At 35.6% G+C, this 13,234-nt stretch overlaps 1 protein-coding gene and 1 long non-coding RNA gene across 3 annotated transcripts in view; one reads left to right on the plus strand and one right to left on the minus strand.

The window, feature by feature from the left end:
- Positions 1–11,279, minus strand: part of slc44a5a (solute carrier family 44 member 5a) — a 252,938-nt gene extending 241,659 nt beyond the window's left edge. The window contains exon 1 of one of the 2 annotated variants that reach the window (XM_087239869.1): positions 11,031–11,157. In XM_087239869.1, the coding sequence (XP_087095995.1) occupies positions 11,031–11,067 (37 nt within the window). In that variant the 5' untranslated portion in view covers positions 11,068–11,157. 2 annotated transcript variants of the gene reach the window in all.
- On the plus strand, positions 1,622–6,191 carry LOC147837019 (uncharacterized). The gene is made up of 3 exons (XR_015478260.1): positions 1,622–1,724; positions 2,598–3,177; positions 5,065–6,191. It is a non-coding gene; the product is annotated as an uncharacterized LOC147837019 (long non-coding RNA).
- Positions 11,280–13,234: the final 1,955 nt, after the last annotated feature.

The following is a 13,234-nucleotide window of genomic DNA, read 5'->3' on the forward strand; positions in this document are numbered from 1 at the left end:
TCAAATCACATGCACAGAGCACGGCTTTTGCAATGATATTTTTTGATATCATTGATATCTTAAACCCTGCATGCTAATTATTCATTCATTCATTTTCCTTCAATTTAGTCTCTATTTCAGAGGCTGCCACACTGAAACGAACCGTAAACTATTCCAATATATGTTTTATGCAGCAGATGCCCAATCAGACACAACCCAGTATTGGAAAACATCCATTTCGCGATTGTCTTAGAACTTCCGTTTCAGTCGCCTATGGGAGAAATGACAAGGAATAATAAACGGCAAAAAACGGTCAAACTACTTGCTCTGCAAACAAATGTTTGCATGACTATACAGACCAAGTAGAATAATATAACAAGGAAATATCAGTTTGCAACATCAAACAGCGAAACAAGCAGTTTTTAATGTCTAAAACTGAATGGAAGTGAATGAGACCGGAAGTCTCGTGCCAAAAAGGTTCAAATGGCAGCGCCCGCTCGTCTGTGGAGAATAAGGTCAATATAGTTTATATAAATTCCTCTAAATTTCTAAGTATTTTAAATAAATTGCCATAAATTACCATAGCTTCCAGCTTAGAATATTTCTAAAAAATCTCACAAAGTTCCCATGGAAATTTACCAGAAATTATTCACCCCTTTGCAAATCTGATTGCAATAACAATATGTTTTTGATATATTGTGCAACACTATTGCAAAATATCCTCAAAAACTGTCATTTGAGAGTCCGAAGTACATAACTGCAAATGCAAATGTTGTGTGCAATCAAATGAATGAATGTTGATTGACATGGACTTATCAACACCATGTGTGTAAGCGTGCATAGATTATAGACACACGCATACATGTCTCTGTCTGGTTTCTGAATCAGGCATAAATTGAATTACATCCCCTGTGACACATGAGTAATGGTGTCAGGCTGAAGTGATTCAGTAGCAAGTGAAGCCAAATGACAACAACTGTAGAAGTCTTTATCATTGTTAACAGAAATATGAATGAAAATGGGCGACGCAGTGGCACAGTAGGTAGTGCTGTCGCCTCACAGCAAGAAGATTTCTGGTTCGAGCCTCGGCTGGGTCGGTTGGCGTTTCTGTGTGGAGTTTGCATGTTCTCCCTGTGTTCAAGAGGGTTTCCTCCGGGTTCTCCCACAGTCCAAAGACATGCGGTACAGGTGAATTGGGTAGGCTAAATTGTCTGTAGTGTATGAGTGTGAATGAGTGTGAATGGACATTCACAGAGATGGGTTGTGGCTGAAAGAGTATTCACTGCGTAAAACATGTGCTGGATAACTTGGCGGTTCATTCCGCTGTGGCGACCCAGGATTAATAAAGGGACTAAGCGGAAAAGAAAATGAATGAATGAATGAATGAATGAATGAATGAAAATGTGTATTCCTAGTGATAAAAATGCTTCTGCTGAGGGAAATCACAATTACAGATATGCAGCCACATTAAATAAACCACAGCAGGCTCTGAAGCATTGAATCCTAAAGTTGATAAAAGATTGCATACACTGACTGAAATGCATTTAACTTACTTACCAAAGTTGTAAACAGATTTTAGAACTTTGTAAAAGCACATCAAGAACAATTTTAATTGAATGTTTTTTTTTTGTTTTTTTTTTTTGACATGCATCAAGTTACTACCAGAACATTCTGGTAGTATCCCGTTGTGCCATGCTTATACCACATAATACATTCATTCATTCATTCATTTTCTTTTCGGCTTAGTCCCTTTATTAATCTGGGGTCGCCAATGCGGAATGAACCACCAACTTATCCAGCATATGTTAACGCAGCGAATGCCCTTCCAGCCGCAACCCATCTCTGGGGACCACATAATACAATATAGGATAATCATTCAGCAAAGCACCAATCAAACTAAATCCACACAACGGTTCCTCCACAGTTTTGGACAAACTGATTTAACAGAAAAACAAACATTTGTGACCATAAACAGGGCCAGCCTGTCCTACAGGCAATATAGGTGTGGCCTATGGCCCTGTGTTTCTTTGAGGGCCCCTTGAAAGCTGCTCTTGAATATTTATTTTGAACACAAGCGTGAGGACAAACGCATATGTTTAAATCATGAACAATGCGCAATGCACAAACCCTATTAAACGTGATACAATTCACAACAACGTGATACAATTCACAAAAAAAGTTTCATTAAAAGAACAGCTCTGTATAATTCATACATGACAAAGCTAAAAAGATAATAAATACACAACAACAATATGAATAAAAGCAGAAAATATTTGAAATATACCCAGCAGCACCACACTCTATTTTGCAAAACACTGCATGCAATCGAGTGAGCTAGAAAGATGTAAGTCACGTGACAGATTTCACATATCTCTGCAAATTGCTCACATTTGATATAAAGCTGAAAAAGTTATATGACATCAATTGGAATTTTAATTTGAAATGGAATGGCATCCAAACGGCATCTTTTCAGCTTTCTTCCGGAGCCGAAAAAAAGAAGAAAAGAAAAGCAGAGGAAAAAAGCAAGCTCAATGTGTTGCTATGCATCATACATTATTTAGCAGTACTTGACAATACTTACAAACTTCATTCATTCATTAATTTTCTTTTCGGCTTAGTCCCTTTATTAATCTGGGGTCGCCACAGCGGAATGAACCGCCAACTTATCTAGCATATGTTTTACACAGCCGATGCCCTTCCCGCCGCAACCCATCTCTGGGAAACAGCCATACACACTCATTCACACACATACATAGGGACAGGGAGAACATGCAAACTCCACACAGAAACGCCAACTTTCTTACTGTTTTTACACCAGTGGGCCCATTTTTTTTTTTTTATCTTCCCTAAAGGCTCTCAACCCTACAGGCCTGCACTAACCATGAACCAAAAAACAGTCATAAGTCTCAAGTTTACTTATTATAATTGAGATTTATATATCAATTAAAAGCTGTTTAAATATGCTTTTAATACTTTTGAAATGTACAAATCTGGAATCTGAGAGTTAAAAACACTAAATATTTGAGAAAACTGCCTTTAAAATTGATTTTTGATCATCAAAAAATTGTTTTGAAATATTCACAGTAGGAGATTTACAAAATATATTAAATAAACATGATCTTTACTTAATATACAAATGATTTTTTTTGGCATAAAAGAAAGATCAATAAATTTGACTCATACTGTACAATATATTCTGTATAGGCGTTTTTCACACTTCCTGGTTCCGGTAAGCGAAGCAGTGTACCACAACATCCGGTTTCAATACGCGGAGCAAGAAAGAATGGCAGGGTCATCTCATCGCTGTGATTGCTGCGTTCCCAGCTGCTCCAACTCAAAAACGACACTCTTACTTTAATGACCACGATCTCCCGAAAGACGAAGGACAGGGAAAATCATGGATGACAATATTAAAGGGGGTTGAATGCCGTTTCAAGTTATATGCGGGAGTACATTCTTATGCTGTATGCACTTCAAAGCGGAGATTATTATGTTTCATTAAAAACTGGTGGTCTATGGTTTATTTTGATGAGTAATTATAATATAGACAAAACTCCAGTTAAGCTATCTGCCTTCCACAAATAAGTGCTCATCATGGTCATTAATCTATAAGCATGATTTATTCCTACATTGTTGTTATTTTGGAATAATAGACAGTTTATACAAATGCAAATCTCTTTTATTTAATTGGTTTGACAGCAAAATTATTTGTTTAGTCAGTTATATAATAAACATGGTAAACTTGAGACATGTTATTCATTCATGTTATTTAGAGGTATTAATAAGACCATCCTTCTGATGCATCGTCTTTTGATATTACTAAATCTTATGTCGGCAAATTTTGTTTTACTAAATAAAAAAATGATTACTGTACCTTATATTCAATTTTATTATATGTCTTTATTAAAGGGTGAATTAAAGAAAAGTGTGGCTGTTACCACAGAAATATCATGTTAGAAATAGAATTAAAGAAATGTCCTATAAACTCATCCACAGGTTTTATCCAGCAAAACATTGTTTGCAAAAATTTAAAAGTGGGATTGATGTAAATTGTATTTTTGTAACGAATATGAGGAGACAGTTTTACACTTATTTTGGCATTGTACATAGTCAGCTTATGGGGTGAGTTGCAAAATGTATTAATAACGATTCTTTTGTGTTCAAAACCTCTTTCATTATGGATAAATGTACATTTGGGCTTTACTTGATTATCCTAATCTAGAGGAAAATAGTTTTATTTATTTAATTTGCTTATGTTGTTAACAAAATTGTACATTCATAAATGTAAATTTACTAATATGAAACCAGATTTTAAGGTATTGATGACTGAAATATGCTTGTATAATACCAGTATCAAATCTCTAAACAAGGAACTCGACCCACTTTAAAATGTGTGAACTCTACAATGTATTTCATTATTACATATGTTATATTACATTTTGTATATTTGTATTTTATTTATAATTACCCCCTGGTATGTACATTTTTGTATTGTAAAATGTTATTTGCTGTTCTTTAAATAAATAATAAAAATTAATATTATCCACGAGTAACGTTAGGAGTTAACGTGTTTCCAGACTTGAGAAAACCTCACGAGCATTAAACAACCTGTAATGTATTAACCGATAGCAACTCGCCTGTACAGCTACCTCGCCATTCACTATATCTGACTGAATAAAAAGGAAGGAGGGGGTTAGCACAGTTTACAGACGGGACTACTGACATAAAACTCATCCTGCTGGATGTTAAATAGCCAGGTTAATCTAGTTTACGAATGGCTTGAATGAGCAGATTTTATGCTGTTGGCTGTGCACCTTACTGTAACCTGACGTTGCAAACGCTGTGTGAGACACGTTTTCTGCACAAACTCTGCAAATCGGTATCATCTTTTAAATGCTGTTTTATCAAGGCAGTTTTACACATTCACCGAACAACATCTTCCTGTCCAAATTATGGCAAAGTTGATAGTGAGAAAGTCATCCGCTGTCCCGAGGCTGTCATGTCTCTGCGACTCCTAGCGAACCCGGAAATATCGATACACTGCTTCGAAGGGCGCTTCCGGTGTTCAATTCCGCTGTGAAAAAGGTCTATTTGGCTATTGATAAATTATATCATTGCAACATAAGATATAATAATTGTATAAATCTTATAGGTTTACGTGATCTGACAAACCAAGTGAACAAACTCTCATGACCTTACTTTACATTTTGTCTAATACATATGAATTTTTACCAATCTGACTTGTAGAACTACATATCAATCTACTTGCTCTACTTGCTCTATGTTAGGGGAGATATGTTTAGGACTTAATAGTGGACTAGAGCTGCACGGTTCTGGCTAAAATGAGAATCGCAATTTTTTTGGCTAAGATAAAGATTTCAATTTTCTCACAATTCTGTAGATGTAAATTAAAGGTTAATATGAGTGGGCTATTTTTAATGTTATTCTCAAACATGTGGTAAAACAGCAATAGGCTTTTTGTAGCTGTACTGCTGGTTAAAATGCTAAATTTTGTATAGACTTGGAATGGTGGACTTGGACGGACTTTAGATTTGTCCTGGTCATTAATGCTGATGATAATTCTGATGTTGGATTATTGTGTTTGAGACATATGCTTACAATCTGTCATTTTTTGCTGTCTAATCTGTCACTGATGTGAATACAGAAGACTGAGTGGGCATTTTTGTATTTCGGCGGGTTTTGGATACTTTTGGGCTAGAATCAGTCAGCTATCTAGCAACACTGTGTGCACTTTCGGTTTAATTTTCACTGCTAAGAGTGGTTCTCTTCCCGCGTGGCTCCCAAACGATCACTCTGTGCCACAAATTGATGTTATTTACAAATGTTTTTACCTGTTATTCACAGCATATGCAAGTTCTGTTCATTAAAGTAAACTTCATTCAGAGACACGCGCCCTCCCTGTGATAACAGCTGACGGTCAGCTCAAGTCACATGTGATTTTGCGGTCGCATATACATTACATGAAGTCGCCACTAGCTTGCATGGTTTGGGATCGGTAGAGCTACCCATTGATAAATTTGCTCTTCAGTGGTTTTAAACCACACTGAACTGAGCTAAACTGAACTGACCTTAAACACTAAAAACTGAACTACTCTGTTCCAATTACTATGACCATTTATGTGAAGCTGCTTTGACACAATCTACATTGTAAAAGCGCTATACAAATAAAGCTGAATTGAATTGAAAAGTAACAGCTGACGGTCAGCTCACGTCACGTGTGATTTTGCGGTCGCATATACATTACATGAAGAAAGAAATTACATTTGGAGGTGAATTGTATCTTACAAATACAGCATGTAACTCTTTCAACACCATTTGGAGGTGTCTAGGTTGCTGAACAACGTATGTAAAACAATGTGAAGACTTGTGCGGTCACCATTGCTCCACTCCTGAACTTGAAAATATGATTGACAGAATCGTAGAAATGCTGGATTAAGATTGTGTAGAGCAGTAGTTCTCAAACTGTGGTACGTGTACCACTAGTGGTACGCAAGCTTCCTGCTAGTGGTACGCGAAGGAATTAAATATGTCATGTACATGCTACACACATTTAAAAATGTATCAAAAATTATGTATATAACATATGTATATAACAAATTATATATATAACATATATATGACATATAGCCTATATTTCTGAGGTAATCTGCCACGTTTTTTGAGAGGGTGCTCGCTGCAGAGCCATTTGAGGAGAGGTGAGCTCCAGAGAGGGGGAGCATGAGCTGTCGCTCCTCCACCTGTAAGCTGTTTTAATGCGTACACCAACCCCACCCCTAACCCTACCCTCAGTGACATCACTCGTAGAAGAAGTGCAAAAAAGGTGGAGCTCAAGCTTATGCTCCCCCTCTCTGGAGCTCACCTCTCCTCAAATGGCTCTGCAGCGAGCACCACTTGGCGTTTTTTTAACTGTGCAGAGTTGTAGCTGCTTTACTAGGCCTACTACGCTACTGTATTTCAATACTGCTCATTTTGGTGGTACTTGGAGAGACAATTTTTTTCTGAGGTGTTACTTGATGAAAAAAGTTTGAGAACCGCTAGTCTAGGGGGTCGAATCGAAATCGCGATCTTTTTACGATTAATTGTGCAGCTCTATAGTGGACCATAATTTAGTGAATAGTGCTTATTATTTACACACACACACATACACACACACACACACACACACACACACACACACACACTTTCCTTACAATTCACATTGCATGAATTTGTACAATAATCACCATCGTGTAAAACATGCGTCTACATGTGAAAATGGTTTGGAAGAAGCATGTTTTGCATCTAAATTACATAGTAAATTTACATACACAGTGGGGAAAACAAGAAAACTTGTCACAATTTTCTTAGAAAACATATTTGTAAAGGTGCTGTTGACTTGAAATTTCCACAGATGTTGGTTTAACCCTGCCAGTTCTACGCCACCCAACCTGCTGCGAGCTGATATCGGACCGGCAACCTTCCGCATGGGAGTCGGTAGCTCTTCCAAGGAGGCTAAAGACCATGGCCTCTACCATTTGTCGCTAGAGCTAATGTAGAGGTCAGAGGAGTGAGGTTTACCAGCACAGCACTTACTAGCTGGCCTCCGTTACGTTGGCAACAACCAAAGAAATCCATAGATGAAAAGAAAAATCTCATTAGATTACAAATTGAGTTATGCATAATAAAATAAAATGACGCAGGAAAAAAGTAGGGGTAGAAATGCAGTGAAACCCCAGAGAGTAGCTAAAATCTCTTAGTAGTTCTTCAGCAACCCTCTGCCCTTCATAATAATAATAATAATAATAATAATAATAATAATAATAATACCTTTTATTTATAGGCGCCTTTCAAAGCACTCAAGGACACCTTACAGCAGGGGTGTCAAACTCAATTCCTGGAGGGCCGAAGCCGTGCACAGTTTAGTTCCAACCCTGCTCCAACACACTTACCTGTAGGTTTCAAACAAGCCTGAAGGACTCAATTAGTTTGATCAGGTGTGTTTAATTAGGGTTGGAACTAAACTGTGCAGAGCTGCGGCCCTTTTGGAACTGAGTTTGACACCTGTGCCTTACAGTATGCCACAGGCACATTATAAAAACAAGACAGAAGAGTAATAAAACATAGTATTAATCCAGAAAATCATTAAAAGCAATCCTGAACAGAAAGGTTTTAACGTGGGATTTAAATTTGGAGATAGAGTCCACCTGAAGAATATCTAACCGCAGGGAATTCCACAACTGTGGTTCTATGCAGCTAAAAGCTCTGCCACCCCACCAAATGATTTCATCTCAAAATTTGGAACTAACAACAGGTCAGCTGCAGAAGATCTCAGTGAGCGCCGGGGAGTCTACCAGTGAAGAAGATCAGAGAGATTCATCGTTGTAAATTAATATAAGCTGCTTCAGTCCAACATCTACAATACCAGGATGATGGTGAAGGTTTTAGCAGGACAATGATCCAAAACACAGCCAAAGAAATTCTCAAATGCTTTCAGAGAAAGTAGATCAAGCTGTTGAATGATACATACTAGAATCCAATAGAAAATGAAAGCTCAGATTTAATAGATGAGCCCCACAGAACCATCAAGATTTGTACACTCTGTTGAATAATGTGACAACAATTCACACCAGAGCAATGCATTTGACTTCATTCTTCATATGAGAGGTGTCTTTTAGCTGCCATCATAAAAAAAAAAAACTTTTATATAAAGTGGTAAATACATCTCAGTAGTTTAGTACTTTCTCCTTGTGCCATTTCATTGTTTTGATTTGTTTATTTTTTTATGTTTGTATTGTTTGGGTTTTTACCAATATCTGGTTCAATCCATGTCATATGTCCATATATTATTTCTAAAACAGCTGGTCATTGAAGAAGTACTCTCAAGATATTTTACTGTGTAAATATAAAATGACAGTACTGGATTCCTTTAGCTTTCAGAGATGGCTAGCTGACATGTAAATCAGCCAATCACAGTTATATTTTTATTGATATAACCATGACATTTTAGGAAATACAGTTAAAGCCAAAATTATTTGCCCTCCAGTGAATTTTATTTAATTTTTTCAAATATTTCAAAATATTCCTTCAAATTTTTTACAGTATTTCCTATAATATTTTTTTCTTCTGGAGAAAGTCTTATTTGTTTAATTTTGGCTGAAATAAAGTTTAATTCATTTTTTTTTTCATTCAATTTATTTTTTCATTTTTATGGCCAATAACAATAGTCCCTTCAAGCAATATTTTCACAATCTACATTGTAAAAGTGCTATACAAATAAAGCTGAATTGAATCGAAAAGTAACAGCTGACGGTCAGCTCACGTCACGTGTGATTTTGCGGTCGCATATACATTACATGAAGACAGAAATTACATTTTTGATTGTACAACAAACCAATAAAGCCTAATAAAAACCTAATAAAGCCTTTAAATGTCACTTTAATCTGAATACAGGTATCTTAAATAACATCTAGTAAAATATTATGTACTGTCATCATAAAAGATAAATGATATCAGTTATTTAAAATGAGTTATTTAAGTGATTACGTTTAGAAATGTGTTGAAATAATTTTCTCTCTGTTAAACAAAAAATGGGGAAAAAATACAAAGAAGCTAATTCAGGAGGGTTAATAAATCTGACTTTAGCTGTATATAATAAATAAATGACATAAAACCTTACAAACATTTATATTAAATCAAATAAATATATACACATTACATTATAATGAAAAAAAATAATTGCATTAATGAATAATAAAAAATATTACAACATATTTTAATTTTATTTTAAAATGTACATAATGTAACTTAATATAAACTAAATATTTAACAACTAATATTTAGGCCAATTACTAATGTGATAAAGATTTTTCAGCAAAAGACATTATACATTGTTTTTTTGCATATGCATTATCATATTTTTGACCCTGTAGCCATCTTAGGTTGTACATGTATGTATGTTTTTTTCTTTTATCCCAAAAATTATTAGAATACAAAAAAATCAAGCTCCATGAACACATTTTGTCCATTTTTTACTGTAAACAGATTGCACACATTGCTATGAACTTAATTTGTACAACTTTTTCAATATTTAGATTTTTTAAATTATAGATCTTTAAACTTCAAATATTGCCCTATTCTAACAAATTATACATTGGTAAAAAGCTTATTTATTTAACTTTCAGATAATGTACAAATGTATTGTTGTCCTGGTTCATATTCTGGATCCATGCAACCCTTGCAGAATTTTCTGCTAAAATTAAATATTTAATATAACAATTGATTTCTCAAGTATCTCTTATTTTACTCTGTAATACCAGCAAAAACAATGATTTGAACACACAAAGTATATTTCAAACATATAACTAAACTAAAACTTTGAACTAAAACTGCAGAAGATGCTCATTTTTTTAAAAATACCTTCTGACAAACAAATAAAAACACAAAGTTGTATCTTAATTTCAACAGTGAAAGAATGCAAACACTTTTTACAATGCATGTCAAAGCCGCTTATAAATCCACAATTCTTATCAAACTTCAATTTGTGAACTGTTGTTTTAATTCAATATCTTCAGGTCTGAGGTGATAGGCTACTGTGGTCTCCACTGTTTTTCATTGATTTGCTGAAAGCCAGCTCACCACATGATGCCCTTGGCAACACAAAGTTGCTGCCTCCTCTATTTCAGCAATGTAAACAAACCACGGCAACCAATAACCATAGATACGTTAATATATAATAATAAAAAACACGAACCATACAACTAATCAAACACTGATCACATCATAGTTTGCGCAACTGTGGCTATCCTTAATATTTAAACCGAATATTCACAAACCACACAATAATTCTCAAGGGCAACATTTTTCCACGTCTGAACACAAATATCCATTTTGAACTTTAATTCCAGCATATGACAAATGAGAACGACCACTTCTGCGGCATATCTTCCGTTTAATATCGATGTTATAAGTTGCGAGAAAGAGAGAGGGAAAAACTAACACCGCAAGAGGATGTACAGTAGGCTACATCAAGTAGGCTATGAACAGCAACTTACCATAATACGCAGACGGGACTTGGGATTTTCTTGCCATCTCAGCATGGGTTTTGTAGGGTTTGCAGGCGCAGGTTGGTTTGAAGAACAGAGTGTCGCTCGCCAAATTCCAAGTTTAATAGATTCCCTCACGCGACTTGCGCGTCAGTGATGTTTACAGCGGAGCGTCATCAAACGTGCGGAGCGTCAGACTGTCAGTGTAGTGAAGCAGTGAACTAGCTCCAGCATCACTGCAAGTGCTGGATCTGAACAAAGGTGTACAGGATGTATATCCATCATCTAGCCAACCCAGCCAGCACAAGCAGTCTGCAGAGTTATATTCTTATTGAATAATTGGACTTAAATTTAACTATATATATATATATATATATATATATATATATATATATATATATATATATATATATATATATATATATATATATATATATATATATATATATATATTTGATTTTTTTATTTATTATTTTACAATTATTATGTTATATAAGGCTGCATACAATTTTACTGTTATCTGTCACATTATACATAGTTTATACTGAATAAATGAAGCTGTCCGTGCAGATCTTATGACTGTCTCAAACGCGTAGCTTTAGCGACGACTAGTGGCAATATTCTACACTGCATCATTCATTTTTGTCTCTTCAGACTCAGAATGAGATTTATTCGCAAAGTGTGCCCAAACACAAAAGGAATTTGTGTTTTGTGTGTGTGCTTTACATGCAGGAGCTCAGGGTATCCTGCATATCAATACAAGAGGAAAAAAATAAGAGGAAAATAAAGTAAATAATTCATTCATTTTTTCATTTTCTTTTCGGCTTAGTCTCTTTATTAATCCGGGGTCACCACAGCGGAATAAACCACCAACTTATCCAGCACGTTTTTACGCAGCGGATGCCCTTCCAGCCGCAAAACATCTCTGAGAAAATAAAGTAAATAATAGCCTACAAACCATACACTTATATACAGCCAAGTCTGAATTTATTAATTCCCCTGACAAATCTTGACTTTAAGTTTTTTTTAGCAAAAGTTGAGAAATATTTAAAGAAACTTTAAGTCAGAATTTATATATACATTTTTTTGTATGGCCACTTATCATAAAAGCCATTTATTATGAAGCCACTTATTTGTAAATAGATCTTGTATTTCTAATTAAAACTTAACAATTGCACATAAATCATGAAGATGCATATATATATATATATATATATATATATATATATATATATATATATATATATAGAGAGAGAGAGAGAGAGAGAGAGAGAGAGAGAGAGAGAGAGAAAGAGAGAGAGAGAGAGAAATAGAGCGAGAATGAGAATGAATAAGAGACTTAGTAATATGATATGAATGATATGTATATATTGAATAATAATGTGATATATTGAATAATGGCAATGCAGTGGCGGAGTAGGTAGTGCTGTCACCTCACAACAAGAAGGTCACTGGGTCGTTGGTTCAAGCCTCGGCTGGGTCAGTTGGCGTTTCTGTGTGGAGTTTGCATGTTCTCCCTGTTTGTATTTCCTCTGGGTGTTCCGATTTCCCCCACAGTCCAAAGATATGTGGTACAGGTGAACTGGGTAGGCTAAATTGTCCATAGTGTATGAGTGTGTGTATGAATGAGTGTGTGTGTGTGTGTGTGTGTGTGTGTGTGTGTGTGTGTGTGTGTGTGCGTGTGTGCGTGTGTGAGTGTGTGTGTGTGTGTGTGTGTGTGTGTGTGTGTGTGTGTGTGTGTGTGTGTGTGTGTGTGGATGTTTCCCAGAGATGGGTTGTGGCTGGAAGGGCGCCCGCTACATAATAATGTGCTGGATAAGCTGCCGGTTCATTCCACTGTGGCGACCCCGGATTAGTAAAGGGACTAAGCCAAAAAAAAAATAAATTAATTAATAATGATATTGAATAATATGATATACAGAATAATAATATAATGTTTATATTTATATATAAATATATATAACTGAACATGTCCATCCCTTATGACCGCAATGCACCCATCTTTTGCTACTTCCAGCAGGATAACGTACCATGTCATAAGGCACGAATCATCACAGACTAGTTTCTTTAACATGACAATGAGTTCAAAGTGCTCAAATGGCCTCCACAGTCATCACACCTCAATCAAATAGAGCAGCTTTGGGATGTGGTGGAATGGAAGATTCACATTGTGGATGTGCAGCAGACAAATCAGCACTTGCGTGATGCTATCA

This window comes from Danio rerio, chromosome 2 (genome assembly GCF_052040795.2).
Source record: "Danio rerio strain M-AB ecotype USA chromosome 2, GRCz13ab, whole genome shotgun sequence".
Classification (NCBI taxonomy): Eukaryota; Metazoa; Chordata; class Actinopteri; order Cypriniformes; family Danionidae; genus Danio; species Danio rerio.